Here is a 23,052-nt window from a genome sequence, read left to right as displayed (position 1 = left end):
CTTTCTAGCCAAGATAATCTCACCCCTTTCCACATTCCGTCTCAGTGAATGTCCCCAGAAAGCCAGCACTTCAGGATTGGGGGGCTCAGTGTCCCAGAATGTTCAGTGCAGCTAGCAGAGACAGCTAATAATAAACGTCTCTGATACCAGTGATGATAGGATGTGAACTATTCTGCATTGTGTACTTCTGCCTTCTTAAAGCTATAGTGCACATTCCTCTGTATAACGTGACTGTTTTCAGCCAGTGATGAAACAGGAAAACTGAAGAAGCCTAATCTAGGTACATCTGTGTAAGAGTGTGTGTGTGTGTGTGTGTGTGTGTGTGTGTATAACTATATCAAGTATCCCCATAAGCAATTTGGGGAGTATCCCTGTAATCAGTATTTGGCTGGCAGTCTGGAAAATGTCAATTCTATAACGGTTCAAACGAGTGACTTTTATATTAAAAAAATGTCGAATTTTGTCTTGGAAATCTCATACGTGGAGGTAGAAAGCAACTAGTCTGCATTCAGCCATTAGAAAAAAAGATGGAAGCATTAAAAAAGTGAAGGAAAAAACCCCCACTTTGAAGGCCAGAGGCACTGGACAGTGTCCTGTATCAGTCTTCTTCCTGGAAATATTATTTTTAGGGAAATGCACACTAAGTACATTACTACCAGATTTAACACTGGCTTATCAGGTATCATCTGACAGTTAAATGAAGCTTAAAATAAGTTCTTTATAAAGATATGTTGGCATGTTCCACTGGATCTGATGCTGACTTAAACCATTAGCTGGCCACATTTGGGGAAGAGTCTTTTGTTCACTACAGGAAGCAATCTGGAGTCAACAACTTCCCGTTCAGCTGGTAGATAGTCATTGTGGAAAGAATCATCAAACTGAGACCCCAAAAAGCAAACTCAAACACATTCTATGCGTGCACACAACAAAATATAAAGTAATACACCTGTCAGTTTACTTTCAACTGACTTCCTGTTTAACTCATCATTACTGGGTAACGCTAGTAATATTGTTAGAAATTACGCCAGTGGAGGAAACTGTTATGGAACAACACTTCCGAGAGCTAAATCCGCAGGAGCATGAGGAGTAAAATGTGCACATTGTGGTGCAGTAGTTACTTGAAAATGATTGGAAACTTGAAGAGTTTCTCATGTTACACTTCAAAGGGGGGAATGAAATTTCTAGTAGTAATAGGGTAGTAAACCCTTTAGTTTGTGAGGAAGCTAATGGATGTCACTGTGTTTGTGCGTGGGTTTTTATTTATTTATTTATTTTTAGAAGCTGCCTGATGATAGTAAGAACAGCAGTATGTTTGTAACTAGGTCTGGCATGTTTGCGTACATGAAATAAGTACTGTTACTTTGGACTCAGCTGTACCCATGTGATTTTTGTCATCCTTTTTTAAAAGCAAAAGATGCAATACCTTTTAACAGTGATCAGTTTTAATATAAATTGGGAAAGTGTAACAGTAATACCTGTTTAAATCTAATTTAAATCTCAAAATTTGCTGAACTATGTTAGAGATACACAGAAAACAAAATATTCTCTATCGGTTAGAACTTGGAGCTGAGAACTGAGTCTAGATCTGCTCCAACCATCCGAAGTGTTTAGCTAGTGAAATTCGCCTCTTAGGTTTGTGAATTCTCTGCGTGGAGTGGAACTTATTCCTTTTGTGCAATTGTTCAAAGAACAATCATGGTAAAGGAGCTTCAGTCTGTGTATTTCTCATGAATATTCACAAGTATAGTTAGACTATTCAATATTTTGAATTTACTAGTCAAGCTGTAGTGCGCTGTAGCTCACGAAAGCTTATGCTCAAATAAATTGGTTAGTCTCTAAGGTGCCACAAGTACTCCTTTTCTTTTTGCGAATACAGACTAACACGGCTGTTACTCTGAAACTAGTCAAGCTGTGACAATCATCTAAGTATGGCATGGTTGCTGTTGCAAGATTGGATAACCTAACTTTCCTGGCCAAAAGTAGATTTGTTTAGTAACTAACCAGCCAGTAGGGCTCCAAATCTGCCTTCAGTGACATGTATATGGACAAAATTTCATTCATTGACCATGCCAGAATCAAAATGGAAATCAGAATTTTCAAAAATGTTTTGAATACTACTTTCTCTCTAAAGGTAGAACTTCCCTCCAAAATTAAACTGGCCTGAAGCTCATGGAAGGTTATATTCAAGTTTAAGGTCTGATGACCGTTCAAGGCTAGGCATTGAAAGTTTATATGGGAATTCAGTTCCACTGAAAAGTGGAGATTCCTAATGGGGCATTAGGTGCTTGAGAGCTACCATGACTACAGACAAGATACCAGACTTAATGCATAATGGGTCTCATCTAAACCCCTAGAAGCAGGGACTTGCACAAGGGGGGTGAGAAGCAGGGGCATCTCTTACCCCCCCCCCCCCAATAATCGGAGTGCACGGAACTCCTCTGGCTCCTTGCCATGGTGGGGAGAGAGAGAGAGAGAGAGAGCTCCTCTGGCCCTGGGGTCGTGGTAGGGAGAGAGAGCTCCTCCAGCCCCGGGGCTCCAGTGGGGGCACTGAACTCCTGCAGCCCTAGGCCGGAGGAGCTCACTCTCTCTTCCTGCCATTGCTCCAGGGCCGGAGGAGCTCTGTGAGCCTGCTACAGCCAAGTACCCATTGGATACATTTCTTCGGATGGCTCCACAGCACATGGATTTTTGTTGAAAGGGTGATTGTACTGCTATTCATTTCTATACATATGATCTATGTGCTTGTGTTGCTATGGTGTAATGTGTATAATACGTCTGTGTTTAACATGCCACTCCAAAAGCAGTCAAATTTAAGCCCCTGCACATGCCCCTTCCTAGAAGTCAGTGATACCACTTCTGGTAGCACAAACACATGACAAATGTGACCATGTGTAGCCACATCTCTTAGTGAACTGCTGAAAGTTGCTCGCACACTGCTGTGGTGAGTGCACTATAAGAACGTATGTTGAATGGCTTATGAGTGTAGGCTCTTAGGTAACATATAAACAAATGTTATATTTCTTCTCCTTCTCAAAAATTCTGTACAATTGTACTTGTATTCAGGCAGGCAGCCATTAAAGGTGAAGCAATACAAAATAGCCCCAATAATGTTTTTAAAAATTCTTCTACTGTGGAAAACTTGCATGGCATGGTTATTGTAATTTTAAATGTGGTATATACAAATGGTATGATGTGCAGATTTTTATTAGCACTCCTTTGGGAAGTCAGCTTTACCCACATTTGGTCCATCTCAGTTCATGACAAAACCTTTATACACACCATCATGTCTGCTAGGTTCTGAGCTGATGTGAACTGGCATTGCTCTACTGGATGTATTGGAAGTTGTGCCAATTTGTAGCAGCTGATTTATAAAGTATATAATGTTATCAGTTTTATAACTTAATTGCTTGAAACTTGGTGCCATCTTTTGCTCCTCAGAGCATATCACCTACCTTATACTGCTCGCTTTTCTGATCTTGTAAAGTTCCTTTTCTGCTAATATAACCTACTTGTCTTGATTACTTCACTCTTCTCATCTATAACCTTCCTATATCTCTGTTCCGTTTCAAGAAGTCTAGAATTCTGTGGCCAAATGGTTCTCTTTGTTGCAGGAAGTGGGATGAGATCACCCCATTCTTGGTCACATTCTTATCCATTTCTAAATCCCACTTAAAATTGCTTTCCTGGACTTCCAAACTCTCTGTGGACTTATTCCATCTTCTCACTCTATCCTGTACACCTTCACCCATCCACTCTCCTCTTTTAGCATCTACTTCCTTTCCATCTAGCTGTAGGTTACTTTCACTCATGTTCTCCCCTCCAGTTAGAACTCTTTCATCTCAGGAAATATAATTTTAAAACCTCCCTGCTCCTGTTTGCTCTAGATGCCACCCTAATCTATTCCAAAGCTAGTGTCATTCTGCTCACTGCAACCATTTTTTTGTTTTTTTTTACTATTGCTGATCATTTCTTGCAAATCTGAAATTAGTATTTCAAATGCTTAGACCGGGAATAAGAAACACAAACTGTAACAAAACTTCCTCTGCATTAGAAAACGAAAATGCCATGTAGGTAGTTTCTCTCTCTCTCAATAAAGACATGGTGGACCAAATCACTGACTAGTTGTAAACTGAAATAACTCAATTGCGGTCGATGGAGCTACACTGATTTACACCAGTGGTGGATCTGGCCCCACCTGCTTGTTAAAATTTAGAGTAAAATCCTTCATTGCTTAACAGTTTCTCTTCAGATGCATATTTTAAAGTTAATTTGCATAATCATTAATTAGGAAAATAAGCTACTTTATTCCAAATCTATTGATATTTTAAAAATAGAATACTGGCAAAGCAACCAGTTTAAAAGCAAATAATTCAGCATTCTCCCCACATATAACAGCCAGAACACTAGAAATTAGTGATTATTTTATATTTTAAGGGTATATTCTCAGTACTTACATAGTAATTGTCCAGGAGGTATTTTAAGCGAAGTGAGTTAACTGTACAAGGAAAGCAAATATAAAACATCAGTTGGTTTTGTTAATGTAATCTTATGTATGCTGTAGACCTGAAATATATTCATTACACCTGGGGGATTGTACTCTAATACACATCTGTTCTGATCTTAAAACAAAAACAAAGGGAAAAACCTTTTCACCCATGGCTCCTTTCCTTTGAATATTAAAGCAAATAATGAACGTCATGTGATCTAAAAATGTACACGTATGTAGTATATTAATGGCTTTCTCAAGTTTTTACCAGCTGTATGATTAGTTTAGTGTGCTGGAGACTTCTGTGGTTTCATACTCTACATTATAAACATTTTTAGTGGAGCAATGAATAAAATTCTGGAACTAGAATGTCTGTAAGTTCTCCCATACTCTTTTGGCAGAGCTGTCATGTGAATTGAATGGGTGCTTCTTCCACCGACATTGCTTGCTCCTTTGAAGTATCATAGCAGACAGCTTGCTGGAGTATTATGTTTCTCCCCCCAGAATACATTCTACTATGATGCTGTTTCAAGGAAGCAGATGGATGAGGCGGCATCTCTGTGGAATACATCTACCAATCAAAAGTGCCGTTACAAAAAAGTGTTGGACAGTTAAAGAGTGAACGCACAATGCTCAACTCAATGAAACCTTTTAATGTATTCTTTTAGTTTTGTAGCCACTCTCCTTCCATTCTTCTCCTCTGAATTGCTGTGTGTTACGGCATAATAGAGAGAATTTCTTTGTGTGAATTTGACCTTATTGCAAAACATTTACCCTCATTTTTCCTTGCATAATCCTGCTTTCTGAATAATTAAATCTACCATGACTCTCCTGAAGCCTGTTGTCCAAGGCTATTGGATTGATAGTTGGGTTAAACAGTTAATAAGCCCCAATCTGTAATATCTATATTTTGCTAGTTTTTTTACTTTGTAGGCATGTAAGATCTTTTTATAATATACTGATCTAATAGTTGTAATAGCCAGTCTATCAAATTCTCAGATATGGTGATGAGTAAATTTTATTCAGAATGCATCCTCACCTTCTTTCTCAAATTGGCTGGCACAAGGATTCGTTGACTGACTTTATCCTGATCTAGGGTTTTCTGCCAGAGGCATTTTGGGTAGAGCTGGATCCACGATACAAAGTTTTTTAGATCCTGGTGGAACTTCCCCAAGGCTTGTGGGAGTTCATATTCCAAGGCTTTGGTTTTAGACCATCTCTAAATTTGGGTGGCAAATCTTTCCACATTCTTCATATGTTCCCCCTCTCTCCCTCCCTCCCTCCTTCTAAGTCTTCTAATGTGCCATTATCAATCTGCTACGTTCATTAAGTATTCTTTCCATAGTCTTCGTAGTGCAGTCTCCACTAAAGAGAGAGCATTAGTTCCTCAATGAACATGAGTCCAGTGGGAAATCCCCTATCTGGATGTCTTATCGAATGCCATATTGCACCACCAGGCAAGTCATTGGACTAGCTAACAATTACTTTGAGAAAATTCTATTCTCACACGAAAATAACCCCTACTTCACACTTTTTGATTGCTTATGAAATATATTAATATGAAGTTGAGTAGTTACCCACACAACCAGTCCTACACTAACCACAACAGTGAAAGTTTCTCTATTCTGCCCTGCCAATACATTTTAATGAAGACCTGGAGGGAACAGTTTTAGGGGCAAGAGATTAGTTTATTTGGTATGCCCATTCTGCCCTGGCTTCTCTGTAGATACTGATGACCACATTAATTATGGTGGAAGTTTGTGTGATTTGGGCTGAGAACAAACTCCTATATAGGTCATTGAATAGCTAATTGATGGTAACAATGTTTGGTCTCTGTTGTCCTCCTCAGGCTGATCTAAGGTTAGACGACTGTATGACAAAACTCTGCTGATTATTCTGTAGTACCTTTCCTTAGATCTTTTGAAGATTTTTGTCAAACTGAGATTGTTGCATTATTTTTTCCCAGTAAAAGTACAAATAAATAAAATTGCAAAACAAAATTTTCACACATACATACACACCCCTCCATCTTTTAACCTCCTGATAAAGACTAATAGAATGCTGTACTATGGTCTTGTATTGCTAAGCGTTCACAAGTACACAATAGGACGTGCTCTGATACTCTCAGTATCAGTTATGCTTATGTAGTTATGCTTGTTATGGCCCCAATAATACAATATCTCCATTATACCATATCTTCACTATTTTCATATTCCTGGTGCTAGTCACTCCACTATGTTGTAGATAACACAGAAATTTAATATAAGTCTATAAAATAGTCCGGATCTTTTTCAAGAATGCCGTATTTTATCTTTAACTGAACTTCTCCTCTTCCTGAAAGACACAAGAAGATGTCCAGTGATCTCCTTTCCTCTTCTATGAATTGTCACAGAGAATGCTAGAAGAGAGCGGGGAGGGACCCTAAGGGAAGGGCAGGGACTGAGTCCAGGTGCCTGTAAGGCACCTTGCTGCCATAAAGAGGCACTTGTGGACAGCCTGGCTTGTTACATACCCAGACAAGAAAATTTAGATTCTAACCTTCCCCTGATCTAAATATGGCTCCGACTCATCTCTACTATAAAGTATTATCATCAATCATTAAAAGTAAACAAGCTGCCAGAAGCATTAGCATTTTTCTTCCCCTGCTTCAGTTTAAGGCAACTATACGCAGTTATAATTTTCTACCCTTCAGATTGTCCGATTCCTATTTGATAAAGCCTCTCGAAACAGATATGGCAGTAACATTATCCAAAAGATGGCCTGGATAGAGCAACAGGATCCCACTATGTTTAGGACTCTCTTCATATTCGTGTAGTTTGAACTTCAGTCATGGATTTTGTTAAGGAAGCTACATACTGACACCATGATCCTACTTTAGACCTCTACACTTGGAATAGATACAATACCACCTCCAGAACATTAAAAGTATTGTGGAACTTTAAGACCCCAGTCCTACAAGGACTTAAGCAGGTGTATAACTCTACATACACAAGTAGTCCTATTGACTTTGGTGTGACTACTCACATATGTAAACTCAAGCACATGTTTGAGTGTTTGCAGGATCAGGGCATGGCATTAATTTGGAGAGAAAAGTGGGCAATTCTGAACCAGTGGATTTCCCCCCATGTGCTCTGTTTTTTCCAAACATGACTGAGTTTCAACTACTTCATATAGCTTAACTTGTGTTTTCCAGGTGGTGGTGGTATGGAACTTCTTTAAAATAATTCCATATGCCCTGAACTGGAGTGATGAGTTCTGGATGTTCAGAGGGAAGTTTGATCTCCCATGCCATCTCAATCCCTGGCCTTCATGCTGAGGGTGCCATTTAGGATTAGCTTTTCTGTGTGAAGTGGACATCTGCATATTGGAAACTGAACTGAAACTATACAGTCACAGTCAGAACTGAAACTATACAGTCAAAAGACCATCAGCCAGGAATGACTTCCAGTAATTACCTGGTTAGAGTCATTTTCCAGTAACTTAGAAAGAAATGTTCCACTGTTTGTGTTCTAAATTCAAATTGGATAGAAGAAACCAAAGGCAATGTACCGAAGGAAAAAATAGCAAAGCTATCGTGTAAATGTTAAAATATTGTTTGCAGTGTTGTTGTTTGACTTCCTCACGCTTATTTTGTAAAACTGACACTTTCTAAAACATGCTGAGACATTTTTATTCATGTTACATGTTAAAATGTTATGATCTGTCAGACATAACTTGGCTTCCCTCTAGTGGTATTTAAATATACTACAGTTATTTGAGAAATCCCAAGTACGAAAAGAACTATGATCGAGTCTCAAAAACAAAGCAAATATTGATTATAATTGGGGTTTGTTTTTTTTACTGGGAAACAGACTTGCAGTTACATTTTAGAGAAATATAACTTTCCCACTAAAACTGGGTATATAATGGTGTATTGCCCAAACATGATTAAGGTATATGGATGACTATTTATATTGTGGTTATGCTCAGAGGCCTCAATCGGGGTCTTGCTTTGCAGTCACACCCGCCTCCCACTCCCAAATATTTAGTTTAAATATGATGAGACAAGGGAAACAGTAAGATGCCTGTGTGCATGTAGGCAGTAGTCACAAATTGCCCACTGCCTAATTTATTCTGAGGATGAGTGTGCATGGATCTGATACACAGTCCTCATCTTCACTATCTTTTAGACCTTGAAGCCAGTTCAAGATTTAAGTTTTTTATTCCAAAGCTGCCAACACAACACTAATGGCTCCCAAACAAATAAACTTTAAACTTGAAGGCATAGTTTAATGTTTAAAATGTATTTAAGTCATTACATGAGTGAAAGGAAGTAAAGAGATTCTGGTTTGCTCAGTCATAGTAAACAAGCTTTTCTTCAATTTCTTCTTGGCTTATATGATTCATGCTGCCTAATTTGCTCAAGGAAAATACACACATAGATAAGATTAATTGAAGGCATCTTTAAAGTACCTTGATTTTCAAAAGTGAATAGTGTCTTTACATCCCCTTTTATTTATTTACTTTGGTTGGTTGGATGTTCAGCTTTAACTCAGCTAAAGAAGCTAGCTATTTTTCAGCAGGCTCAGAACTTTCTGAAAATCTAGACTCATTAACATGTCTTAAATTGACTCCAGAGGTGAAAGTGGGCCAGTATGGCGTATCAATAAGAAGTGGCCGCTGATACCGGCCCATACACAGCTGACAGTGCTTTAACGTCGCTGCCACTTTTGCCCCCCCAGGCTGCCAACGGGAGCGGAAAGGGGCAAAAGGGGCAGCTTCCCCGGGCCCCGGTGATTTAAAAGGGCCCGGGTCTCCCAGCTGCTGCGTCGGCAGCAGCCGGGAGCCCCCGGCCCTTTTAAATCACCAGGCCCCAAGGCAGCGTGGGCGGGCTGACTGGGTGAGGCTGCCCCCCCAGCCCCACCCCTTCCGCCTGAGGCCCGGGAAGGAGCCAGGCCCTGGTACTGGTAAGTCTTTTATGTTACTTTCAGCCCTGGTTGACTCCCTAAAAAATGAGAAACACAAAATCACTAGTCACTCTTGAAAAATTAGGCCAAGATATTTAATTTCAAACTTCATTTTATATAGTTCCTCTTGGATTAATTATTTGGCTAATAAATGTTAGTTGTTTGTAATATCATGAGCTACATTATTTCATACTTGTATTGTTTATAATGTCACTTGCTATCTAAAAATTACTTGATCATTACAGCTGGGTGAAATTTTGAGACTGAAACTTTTTTGGTGAAAAATGCGGAATCAGGTTGACCAAATCATTTAGCAAATTCATGTAGACTTTGGCAAATTATTTCAGTTGGGCAGGGGAGGAGGAATAGAGGGCATGCTCCCAAAAATTGGAACCTTTTTGTTTTGACTTTTTTTTTTAAAACAAAACTTTTAAATCTTTCAGTACAAAACAACTTTTTTTGTAATTTCTATTAAATTTATTTTTAAACCTTTACTGTTAAAATGCTGAAAATCAAAACAAAGGTTTTTGTTTGGGTTGAAGAAAATATTTATTTGAACTGAAAATCTCAAACTTAATATTTTGGGTAGACTCCAAACAATTTTTTATATGGTCAGCGAACCAAAAAAATCTGATATTGGCATATTGATGATATGCAGAATATTTCTTTCTTTGAAAAGCAGATAAAAGCTAAAACTGGATTTTTTTTTTACTGTTTGATTTGTTTCCACTGGAGACAGAGCAGGGAGTGAGCTAAGCAGTTAAGTCTAATGGACTATTGTACTATAGGACAATATCCTAGAAGGGATGGATGTTGGTATACCCGTAATGCTTAACTAATTCACTTGTGGGGAGCAGGAACTGAGGTAATAGTTGCACCTGAAAACTAAATAGTAAGCTCCTTTTACAAGGGTGCCAGCTAGTCTGCTGGCAAGAAGGACAATCTTTTCCCCCCTTTAATACACATTCAGTTAATGACTCAAAATTCTTCAAAAATAAGAATTTCCTCTTCATGCCTGTCATGAGCACTCTGGGATAATAGGTACCTGGGGCCGGGTGAGGGGAGAATTTATATTCTGTATGCCAAGTGTCCCCACTCAACTTTTATTATCCTTTGCTGTCAACAGGAATTAATCTGAAGCTTTAAAGATATCTGCCTGTTTCATTCTTTCCTTTCACATTTGTTTGAACAAGTTTCTTATGTAGATTCACTCTGAATCCACATTCCTGACTCTTTGTGTACAGTGACTGTCTTCTGATCATTGCTTCAAAACCTATCTACAAATCTAAGGTATGTAATTCAGGGAATTCTTTGCTTATCTTGATGCCTTTTCATTCAAGGTGTCTAAAGATCATCTGTAAGAAATGAACCATTTCAGAGAGACCTTTTTAGTTTAACTCAGTGCTTCAAGTCCGTCTTCTTTTTTTCTATGTTGCTGCTGTCTTCATAGGTTGTCATCTATCCCTCTGCAATATCAGCCTGCACAGTAGAAGCCAGTAGAATGTAAAATTTCTGCAGGGCAGGGTATTTGAGGGGGACTCTTTCCTTTGATTCTACACACAGCATTTCCCATTTAAAAACTAATCCTAATCAAGTTCAGTGCTATGGATTTTCAGCCTTCTGCAGTTAAATTTTTTTTTATAGAAACCCTACTTTTACTCCTGTTTCCTAAGTGGATCACAGTAGGCATTTATTTTTGTTAACGCTACACATATGAATTGCAGGTAAGTACTAATAATTGGATTTTCAATTTCTAACCTTAGTGGTGAAGTCCCACCCCGATGCATGTATGTGGCTCCCATTGATATCAGTGGAAGCCATGTGTGCATCAGAGCAAAGAAATCGACCCTCATTAACCCCGACATTATCACAGTTTTTCACACTTGGGTATCTACATGGGGGGAGAACTATTGTGCCCCCAAACTCCTGGTGTTTTTAAAAAAAAAAAAGCTGCTTTTCCTTATGGTTCCATGACAGACCAGCACAGTCTAGTTCTTAGTGGAAAAATTAAGGCTTGCATCAGCCAGGGATCAAACAGAAACATAAGACTTGAATTCCAATCAGCTACATCTCACTCTTATGCTTGCTGGACATAGAGCTAGTCCCCTTGAAACACAGCCCCCTTACTGGCAATTACCTTGATATGCCCCGGGATTTCCTAAGGGGAATGTCAACAAGCCTAACTTGTGGCAGCTATGGAACCTGTGGATGAATAACTGAGGAGGGTCTTCGACCTCAGGCTGCTTAGGCCTCTTGGGTCAGTAATGTCTAAAAGGCTATATAAATGCAAAGTGTTTAATTAGTGTGGCCTTAAATATTTTCTGTATCAAAGGTTTAAATTCTGACCTACATTGTAATACGTTGTAATACCTTTCCCAAAAAGTCAAATTGTATTTTTTTACAATACTATTTAGCACTTTTCAGCAGAGGATCCAAAAGTGCTGTAAAACACTGGTATTATTGGAAACACTATAAAATGTAGGCCTGTGACTTGTATTGAAGACAGTGGGTCTGCTAGCATGCATACAGCTAAACATTTGTGTGCTTGCAGGTTTAGGACCTTAAAACTAACAACATCCCTGTTAGGTAGTTCATATTGTCATGATTTGACAGCAGGGGAGAATGAGGCACAGAGGTTAAGTGACTTGCCCAAGGTGACACATAAATCAGTGGCAGAACAAACAGTAAAACCCAGGCACCCTGACTCATAGTAGAGTATTATAACCTCTAGGCTGTACTCTTTTCCTATATTATAATTTAATTTAATACTCTTTATTTTGAACACTCTTACTTGGAGAATTAACCTCAGAACATATTTGCATTTGTAAATATTCCATTCAAAAGCTTGCTGTGTATTTATACAACTTAGATTTTCAAAGGCTAATATAATCCAGCAACTCCGCCTAATGGATAATTGCCAGAAAATAATTCCCCACTGTATAAGAGGCCGTGTGTGTGTGTGTGAATTGTCTCATGGAGGAGCACAATACTGTAACAAGAGATGTGGGTGTTGGAGGCGGGGAGGGGGAAGAGATGACTGGAAATTGACAGATTGTACCCTATAAATTCATTTATATGAAAAAGGGAGAAGCAGCACTTGTTATTTTAAGAAGCAGACAGTGAAATGTACTAAGATACTGGCTGAAGTGGGGGCAGCTGCAACAAGCTGTGTCCTGCAAATCAATGGGTGACATGCTTCTATTTCACACTGTATAAAGAAATCAGGCCTGTTTTACCGGAAAACAGTAAACACTAACTTACAAATGTGTAAGATTCTGATACCACTCAAAAAAAAAAGTGGTATGAATGTTAACCTGCTAGTAAAATACATAAATTCTGTAACTTATGTCTCTATCCAGTTGAAATAGTGTGTGAGAAAATTGGAGTCCAATTTACTGACTGGCCACTCAACCTTATTTCCCCAGTGATCATTCCTAATTAGGCTAGTATCATTGTACTGCAAATAGCAGTTTCTAATAATATTCAAGGGTTGGATTGCTAGCTGCTGGAGGGGTTTTTGTTTGTTTGCTTGTTTTGGTGCAACCACTTGTATTTTATCTTTACAACGAGGATGGAGCAGGTTTATGCAATGCTGCCAGCATTGGAGGCTATCCTGGGCTACAGATCTGTGCATTCCTTAGCCACGGGGCCTGTGATTGCTGAGCCTTTCACTTCCCCTTTGTTATGTACTATCACTCCTGCGTTGTCCCCATCCTTTCTCCGGTACGATTTTCTTTGCCAAATTACCACTGCCGGGTGCACCTTCGTCCTGAGCTCAGGCTTGCCCTTCTTGACAGGAGCCATGATCATGTCGCCTACACCAACAGCTGGCAGCCTATTCAGGTGCCCCTTAACCCCTTTCACTGAGATGAGGTACAGGTTCTTGGCACCTGTGTTATCTGCACAGTTAGTCACAGCTCCCACGAGGAGACCGAGGGAAATATGGAGTTTCACACCAGACGAATCACCACGTCCTTGCTTGAACATCTTGGGGCTGGAGTTAGAAGTGGTTTTGTTTATCCTGTTGGGATAAGGAAGGCAACTACTAGTGGGAAAGAAATGTAAACCAAAGTTATGAGCATTTGGCAATAGAAAGCCACACAAATTCCTTTGCAGAGGCATCAGAGTTCACAAAGCTAGTGTGATTTCCTTTTAGAGAAAGCATGATGATGGTTCAGGGCTACTAATTTAAGCCTTCTCTCTTCCGCAGCAATATGCCCAAGTCAAATCAGCTTCTCCTCTCTTTCCATAATGAGCCCCCACATAACAGCTGGCCTCTCATATATTAAAAATCCTTCTTTGCACCTGCTGTTTTTAACTCTTTCTCAGTCCCAGGCACATGGCCATAGATGTTGCTAAAAGTCCCTATGAATACCCTTTGGGCCCAGGTTGCGCAGCTCCTCCATGTTCTCCTGCTATTTCAATCTCTCCTTCCTTCAAGTTCTATTATCCTCACTCTGTTTGAGTTTTTAAAATTCAAAACCTGTAATTTTCCATGTTTCTATATTCAGAAGAAAATAGAAGAGCCCTCCTGTGTCTAATCTAACACCTGTAACGTCATACAGATCATACCTGTAACAGGGCATGCTGGCCCTTAAAGGTGGTCTCCAGGCCCAGCACTACCAGTTCCCAGTGTCAGCCCAGAGTGGATGGAATTCTGGGAGTAGTACTTTCCGGATCTGATGGGAATTGAGGCTGTCACAGTGAGGAATTCTGTGAAGGAGCGTCGGAGGATATAAACAGCTCCCTTCCCTCAGAATAGTTGGGGGAGGAGCAAGACTTCTTGTGAAGACTCCCCAGGAAAGATGCAGGAGGTTTACGTTTCTCTAGTCCAAAAACAATTAAAAAACCCCCACAACAGGTAAGATAGCAAAGACCATCTCAGGGTAAAGAGCCAAGTTTCAAGAGGGAAATTCAGGGATAATGGCAAAGCAAAGAAGGTAGTCTTGAGGGAGAGATGTATGGAGACCTCATGCCCACTTTATTGTCCAGAGCACCAAGGCTGGAGCTCATGGTAGAGGCTGGGCATAAGTTCCCCTTGAAAAGGGATGTCCCTGTAGCGAGGAAGAATTTCTTGTTCAGGAAGAGAGGAAGCAGGTAAAGCAGTGGTTCTCAAACTGTGGGTCAGGACCCTGAAGTCGGTCATGACTGTGTTTTAATGGGGTCACCAGGGCTGATGTTAGACTTGCTGGGGCCAAAGCCTGGACCCCACTGCTTGGGGCCGAAGCCAAAGCTCAAGGGCTTTGGCTCTGGGTGGCAGGGCTCAGGCTACAGGCCCTCCCTTCTTGGGGCTGAAGTCCTGGGGCTTCGGCTTTGCCTCCCTCTGGGTGGCATGGCTCTGGTGGGCTCAGGTTTCGTTCCCCCCTCCTGGGGTTGTGTAGTAATTTTTGTTGTCAGAAGGGAGTCAAAGTGCAATGAAATTTTTGAGAACCCCCGAGGTAAAGAATTGCTTCTGTCTGAACTTATATTTTCTTTACTTTTCTTATCTGGGAGGGGGTGAAGTTTTAGCTTAGCCAGAGAAATTAACAACCCAATCAACAAAAGAGACCAAGATAGCAGCCACACTTCCAGGAACATCAGAAAAGCCATTGTGCCATAACCTTCTTAGCCATGCTTCTTAGCCAAAAGGTTCCCAAGGTGCTATGCAAACTATATATTGGTGCTTAAATCTGATGACAAAGAACATATTATCCAAATGAATCTGCAGAGGGAATTTAAGTAGTCAGAATGTACTGAAACTTTATCTGGATGTTGATACTCCAGAAAATGTGATGGGATCTTTAATAATTAACAGTTAAAAAGTTATAAATAAATACTCCAGATTGGCAAATAACCTGGTAGAACATACACCATTAAAGCTTGATTATGCTTGCTTCCTTCTAGTTTTAAAAACTTCAGCTAGTAGAAGTAGCATGGTGAATATTTTATAATGGAAATAGCTTTAAAAATCTTACTGTGAAGGGTGTTGGAGGAAACCTGTGGATTTAGCTGAAGCAACATTAATTGTAGCAGAACAAGTATTGTGAGGCACTGTGATGGGGTGTGTTCCTCACACACTAGCCCAGCAAAAGCTGGATTGGGCCAGGTGGGCCCAATCAGTTAATTATGCTGCAAGCAGGGGAGATTTAGGTGGAAGGCAGCTAATTAAGGAGTGGCTCACCTGTGCAGGAACAGAAAGCCTGTACCTAGCTTTGTAGCTGGTTGCTGAGAAGGGTTGCAGGCTGCAGTCGCTCTGTGAGTGGAGGAAGTTGGAGGCTGGCAAACCCAGAGAAGTGGGAAGCTATATGTGTACAAGGAAACCAGGGAAATAGCAGTAAGAGGTAGAACTGTACAGGGACTGTGGCTGCTTGTTGTAAGGTTCCTGGCTTAGAACCCAGTGTAGAGTGTGGGCCTGGGTTTCCCTACCAGACACTGTGGAGTAGCAAGCGCATTGGAGGCACCAGGAAGCAGGTCTGGAAAGATTGAATTTCCTGGAAGGGGATGACTTTGTGGCTTGGCTCTCCAGTCATCTCACTAGAGAGGAAGCTGCAGACTTGGGAGAGAGTGGGGCCATAAACCAAGACAAGATAATAGAAGACTACAGCAGAGGGAGAGTGCAAGCTGACAGAGCTAATGCCCAGGATGGCCAGCAGGAGGTGCTGCTTATGGTCAGTGGACCCCCATGATAGGCACAGATGACCATATTAATTTATAAGTATAGCAAGTCAGATTGGTGGTGATGATGGGAAGAGGTGATAATAGATTTATTTTTGCTTTGACTCAAGGGTATATTTGTGAATTTCTACTGTGAATGGCTTATCCTGGGAATAGGTCAGGCAGCTCCAAGGTGAGAGCCGTGGTTAATGGCTCAACTCCTCTATCACATTGGAGCTGTCTGTCTCAAGGGTAAACCTTTTCTGTACATGAACTAGAGCTTTGTTGGGAGCTGATCCCAGACTGTGGAATGAACTTTCAAGGGAAATAAGAACCATTACAGACCTCATCACCTTCTGCTTCATGTACAAGGAGTGCTTTCTTGATGTTGACTTACTAATGTAGAAATATAGTAGCATGTGTATAAAAGAGAACCACCCTGCACACAGCTTTCCTCCAGGAACACTATTACCTTCACAGGTGCTGAGTTTTGTCTTTCCTGGTGGGTGCTCCACCCATGCTCTGCCTGTTCGTGTCACCTGCCTGCCCCGATTGTCTACTGCCAGCCACTTGCTGACTTGCAGCCAACCCCGGGGCCCACCAAACAGCTGACTGGCGGCCAGCCCTGGGGCCGGGACCACTCTGGCTGGTGGGTACTGAGCACCCCCTCTTTTTATTCTGTGGGTGCTTGAGCTGCGAAGCACCCATGGAGTTGGTGTCTATGATTGCATGTATTAGTCACACAGCTTAATGCACTACTGGAAAGAACCTAGGTACTACAGTAAGGAGGGCATTATAATAACCTGTATATAATAAATGTCTCCAATCCTTTTCATGTTAGTGCAAAATATTCAGATCATTGTGGCTTTTGTCTCTTTCCCTGTTTGTGAGAGCATAGCCTCTCATTTGTGGTATAGAGGCACTTAGTAGCTTTAGTTCTATTGCTATACCAAAGACCTACAACTCTTTTTACTAAAGATTTTTTTTTTCTGTCATCAGATAAAGCAGGATTTTCCAGACACCCAAAAATATATATATTTAGTTGTTTATATACAACACTAGCATTCTAGCTCACTATATGAGTGATGAGCTGAGGATTTCAGAGAGATTTCTACTCAGACATAACTGTATATCATCTGACAGTCAACACTAGGAAGGGCCACAGATCGGTTCAGAAAGGTACAGTTTACTAATCTGACAGCATCTCTTCTCTAACAAAGGCTCAAAAAATAGAGTCCCCAGAGGGGTGGAGCAGGGATGGGGCAAAGAGAGAGGGAAACAGGGACACCAACTTAAATGTTTTGACAGCCCAGTCAAAACAGGGAATTGCCTCAGGCTGCTGTACACTTTAAACCCTGCTGACTGAGTGAGACTCCTAATTAATTTCCTTTCTGTATTCTGCACTTCCTCTGGAGTCTGCCATCTAAAAAGCAGAATGTATTGAGATGCTCCATGCTTCCAGTAATGGGAAGAACAGAACACCCACACCCAAAAATAGAGGGAGCAGCTGTGAGATGAGATGAACAAGAAAGTGAATGTGCCTGAAATAGCTCCTATGTGTAGGTGGTAGTAATTCATCATATAAATGTTAAATGCATCCATTTTAAACTTTGTAGCACCAAAAAAAAAAAAAAACCAAAAAAACCCCAAGTTATCAGGTGCAGCATTAACAGTCTTTGATTTCTTTTGGAGCAGCAGTCCTTAAATTATGTATTGTGGACCCTGCTATCTGTATTCACTGGGGAAGTGGTACATGAGGCAATATTTAGTTCCATAATATCCATGTCAATGACTAGTTTTCAGGAGAAAGTTTCATTGAGAAAGTAGTTAATGTAACAGCTGGAAACACGGGAGTAACATGTCATATGACGAGCTCGCTCTCCATGGATTGCCAGAAGCATGTTTGTTGTGACCAGTGGCCCACATAACATAGTTTGGAGTCTCCAGAGCAGTAGTCTGCAAAACATTACCTCAGCTGAGGTAAATTGTCAGAGAACCATGGACTTTGATGGAGCCATGACCATTTACACGGGGATCTGCCCCAAGAACTTCAAGTGCTACTTCCCCCCGCCTCCCCCCGCTAACTTTAATAGTGAAGAAAGAGAACAGGGATGGGCGAACTTTTTGGCCTGAGGGCCATGTCTGGGAATAGAAATTGTATGGTGGGCCATGAATGCTCACAAAATTGGGGTTGGGGTGCAGGAGGGGGTGAGGGCTCTGGGCTGGGGCCAGAAATGAGGAGTTCAGGGTGTGGAAGGGAACTCTGGGGTGGGGTGGAGGAGTGAGGTGCGGGGGGCAGTGAGGGCTCCTGCTGGGAGGTGTGAGCTCTGGACTGGGGCTGGGGATGAGGAGTTTGGGATGTAGGAGGGCCCTCTGGGCTGGGACTGAGGGGTTTAGAGGGCAGGAGGGGGATCAGGGGTGCAAGAAGGGGCACAGGCTCTGGCTGGGGGTGTGGGCTCTGGGGTGGGGCTGGGAATGAGAGGTTTAGGGTGCAGGAGGGGGATCAGGGCTGGGGCAGCGGGTTGGAACATGGGAAGAGGCTCAGGGGTGCAGGCTCCCAGTGGTGCTTACCTCAAGTGGCTCCCAGAAGCAGCGGCATGTTCCTTCTCTAGCTCCTACGCAGAGAGCCAGGTGGCTCTGTGTGCTGCCCTGTCTGCAGGCACCGCCCCTTCAGCTCCCATTGGAGTGGGGTCCTTGGAGCACGTAGGAGCCGGAGCAGGGCAATGCTGTGGCTTCCTGGAGCCGCATGGTACAGCCCCTGGCCCTGTGCTCCAGTGGAACACAAAAGCGGGGCAAGCCCCAGACCCCACTCCCCAGCGGGAGCTCATGGGCCAGCTTAAAATGGCTTGAGCCATAATTTGCCCACCCCTGATCTGGGAACAAGTTGACTGACTGAACTAGATCATGGCAGCCTTTGGGTGCTATTATCATTTAAATATTTACTAATAATATCACTGTGGTTTGATTTAAATCAAGGCAATTTAAATCACCAACTTTAATCAGCTTTTCTATTTGTACTTCAGTTATTTTCTCAAGCAAGATGCATTCTCATTGATTAACCTAACCATTAAAAATATTGATTTACAACTAAATAGGGCCTTACACTAGATTTGGTATGTCTTTTTGCTACCTAGGAGAGTACGCTATAAATATATACATGTATTTAAGCAATTCTATAGCTTAATATTTTCAGATTATCAATTTTATTGTTTTAGAACAATGGTGACTGATATTGCTTATTAACTAAAGAATTAACTTTAAATGTTTTGGATACATAAACTTCTCATCAAAATTTGTTTCACATTTACAACTAAATTATAATTTCTGGAATTAACATTTTTGTATTAAATTCAGATTTCATTTTAAACAGGTTTATTTTTACAAAGAAACCAATTTTATTTAAATTGGATTTTTCAACAAAAAAATCATTGATTTTTCATCCACCCTGAATAAAGTTCTTAAGAGTCATGCTCTGTTTCTTCTGGTAAAATGTTGCTTGTTGTAGGTAAAGAAAATAAGATTCTCTTGCTGGAATAAGAAATTTAATGTAGAGCTGAGAAGATTTCTGAACTGTGTGAGGAGAGGAGGGGGGAGGGCATTAGTGTTATGTAAATGTATTCTTCCCCTCTAGGAATCCAGCATAAGGAGCTTTATATGCAATACAATTCCAGTTTTGAGCCCCCAGAACACCACACCAGAAAAATCCTCAGTATGTCTGTTTGCATTACTCCTTCCAAACTAAGCTTGTTTCAGATCAGTTATGTGCAACTGAACTCTATTTGAGATTAATATCTGAGTTCAAAACACTATCCCCCAATATGGCTGCAATTTTTAAACTATATAATATTTGCAGTGTCTATCTTGGATCCAAATCAGGACAAATGTTATTCGGAGTATCTAATTTTTCTCTGTAGTTTCAACTGAATATGATGGTACTTTTCGTTTCCTGACCTAAACAATTGTGCAGTAGTTTTTTTGCTTTTGTTTTGTTTAGTAGTTGCCCTGATCTACTCCAAAACAATCTGCTTCAGTGGTGAAGTTTGTATATATTGTAGTTAGCAAGGTGGTTTAGGATACTTCGCAATAAAAAGTGCTCTGTCATATTATTGTGGACAGTGCCTGAATTCTAAGGATGCAGCAAGGTCAAGTTGTCAGCAATTGAGGTGTGTATCCCCAGTTCCTTCACTGACATGTCTAAAATCTAGTGAATTGGTATCCAGTTCCATAGGGGTACTTCTCTTCCTTACATTTCCAAAATAGCCATGAATTCCAAGCACTGGCCTCTGCCCAATGAATACAAAAGCACAAAGGATTTTTTTGTAGGTTAAAATTATCTGTAAATTTTGTGCTCTTTCTCAGTTCTACAGGATCTTAACCAAATCTCTTGGTGACCATCCTGTTACATTGTTTAAAGAACAAGATGGGTTTTGACATCTTGAACTACCCAAATTCAAAACAGTAAACTTTTAAAAATAATACTCCTATGGAACTGGAATGCTCAGATCTTCAACTAGTGCTTAACTAGTTAATTTCAGTCAGCTAGATGCCTAAATACCTTTGAGGATCTGGGCCATGGTCACCAGTTAAAATCCAGCCCACATTAGTGGTGCTAGAAAGTGGTGACCTCATAACTCTTTGGTGAATTATGGGTCTGTCTGATGGCAATGACTACTGATTTTATCTGATTAGAAACAGAGGATGGAAGAGCTTGGTAAACATGCTTATGGCCCAATCAGACTCTTGCATAGGTGTTGGAACTAGTGGTGCTGGGGGTGTGGCAGCACCCCTGGCTTGAAGTGATTTCCATCATATACAGGGTTTACAGTTTGGTTCAATGGTTCTCAGCACCCCCACTAGCATTTCAGTGACACAAGCATGGTGTTTCAGCCGATGGACTTGAATTGATTTGATTCAGCCATAGTGTTTTGGGTGCCCTTTCCCCACTTAGGACACATTTCTAATTTATTTTTAGTAGTCGCGGCTTCTCCCTCCAGTTGCTCAAACATTGCCGGAGTTGCAGGGTCAGAGTAACTCTTATTGCTCAACAACTAGCACTGTAGCAAGCAATTAACAATGTATTGTCAGAGTTGATAAATCAAACATTGGGCTTAACACTGTTGTTTATATTGGAGGAGAAATACCTAGCAAGCATGTGCACAGGAATATAAGTTTGACTACTTTTGGAGGGGCATGTTGGGGCAGTGGCTATCAGTCAGCTGCTGGAGCTGGGGCAGTGGCTGGGTCAGGAGCAGAAATACATATTTAGATGAATATTGACGAGGGGACCTGTGCCCCTGCTTGCTCCCACTTGTGCACATCTCTGCAAGGGAGGAAGCAAACCATTGCAGGGACTAACACTGGATTTAACCACAAGACAGTGAGGACTCAGATCCTGTGAGAGAGGGTGCTAGGAGATGAGGTGGACCAGCTTCAGGAGAACCTGAGTCACAGAACAGGCTTTGCAAGTGTCTGTAGACAACTCAGAGCTCCTGAGAATAGAATACCAGGACACCATGGAGGAGAAAGGCAAGCTGCTTCTCATGGTGGGGGACCTGAAGGAGGAAAGGGATGACATGTGAGCTCACTTCTGACAGATGCAGGAATGGAGATACCTGCTCACCTGTGGGTTGCAGTTTTGAGGGTGATTGTGTGGGTGTATGATGGGGCAGGCTCCACACACTGGCCCTGAGAGGGATGAATTAGGCCAGGCAGGCCCAATTAGCTTAAATCTCTCCCATGTTTACTGCTTATCAGGAGGCTGCTAATTAGAAGCAAGCTAACCTGTGAGGGAACAGGCACAGCTTACATAAAGCCAGGAGACTAGGAACAGAAGGACTGCAGTGTGAAAAGTGGTGGTCACTTTTCCCTGGGGTAAGAGGGAAGGAGAGAGAGGAATCCCTGAGACCTAGGAGAGCGGGGTCTGACTAGGAAGAGTGGAAACAAGGTAGGAAGTAGTGCAGGGTTGAGAGCAGTAAAGTTAGGGAAGCTGCAGATCTTGACTCCTTGGTAAAGGGACTTGGACTGGGACCCTGAGGAGAAGGTGGGCCTGGTTTCCCCTACCAAATGGTAATGCCAGGGGTGGTGAACTAGCAGATTGCCTGAGTTGTGACAGGGTCAGGGCAGCAGGCATGAGGACTTTTGGATGCTGCTTGTCCAGAGACACTTGGAAAGTATCCAGTCCCTTCTCTCTTCTCCTCCTCCTCCTCCTCCACCCCCACCCGTGGAAGGGGAAACCATGATGCGACCTGGCTGGAGGGCTGAGTCACAAGGTCGCAGCACCGCAACTTTGAGAGCGGCAAACAGTGGAATGAATGAGTGGGAGGACAGGCTGTGCAACCACAGGAAAGGGGTGCCAAACTTGGGGGAGCTAATCTCCTGAATTGCCCAAAGGGGTGCCACCTAGCAGTGAGTAGAGTGCCCCATGCCACAGAAGAAACAGGATTTGGCTCTAAGATTGGCCTAAACCAGGTGAGTTTAAAATAAAGAGCTCAAAATCAACTAAAGAAATTAACTAAATTGCAGTCACAGTCCAGAAGTGCTGGTTTCAGTCACGGTGTTGGGGGGTGGGGATCTCTGTTCAATTTAGGGAAGTGAATTCTTCAGCAATATGTAATTTAGATGAACTTGTCATGTGATGCACTCAATATGGCACATACAGTAAATATAAGTTGTGATAGTGTGTTTCTTGATAAATAGCTGCTTGGCAGTTTTCTAAGGAAATTGAAACAAGGACTAATTTTACTGAAAAGTCTCTTACCTGAATCTTGCTAATTGCAGATAGGATGACGTTTTTGCTGTTTTAGTTTCCATTTCCTCTTCAAACCTTTTGGTTAAGTGGGACAAAGACATGCCCTCATTTGGTCTATATAAAACTATGATGACACATTACAGTAATAATGTAATTACACAATTTCATGCTTCAGGCAAACAAAGGTGTTCAATCCTTTAACCTAGCTGTTCCAGTCTGCAACCATATATATCTGAATT

General features: G+C 41.4%; 1 protein-coding gene across 1 annotated transcript; it reads right to left on the bottom strand.

Moving 5' to 3' along the window:
* Positions 1–13,017: 13,017 nt before the first annotated feature.
* On the bottom strand, positions 13,018–13,419 carry LOC140909940 (large ribosomal subunit protein uL14-like). Its single transcript, XM_073340032.1, has one exon. It carries the CDS (start codon positions 13,417–13,419, stop codon positions 13,051–13,053), a length of 369 nt encoding a protein of 122 aa, XP_073196133.1. The 3' UTR covers positions 13,018–13,050.
* Positions 13,420–23,052: the final 9,633 nt, after the last annotated feature.

This window comes from Lepidochelys kempii, chromosome 4 (genome assembly GCF_965140265.1).
Source record: "Lepidochelys kempii isolate rLepKem1 chromosome 4, rLepKem1.hap2, whole genome shotgun sequence".
In the NCBI taxonomy this organism is placed as follows: Eukaryota; Metazoa; Chordata; order Testudines; family Cheloniidae; genus Lepidochelys; species Lepidochelys kempii.
This window is presented reverse-complemented; position numbering and strand designations above follow the sequence as displayed.

What these genes read in the sequence shown, in the direction of transcription:
- LOC140909940 (XM_073340032.1), bottom strand. Translation starts at nt 13,419, where the DNA reads ATGTTCAAGCAAGGACGTGGTGATTCGTCTGGTGTGAAACTCCATATT.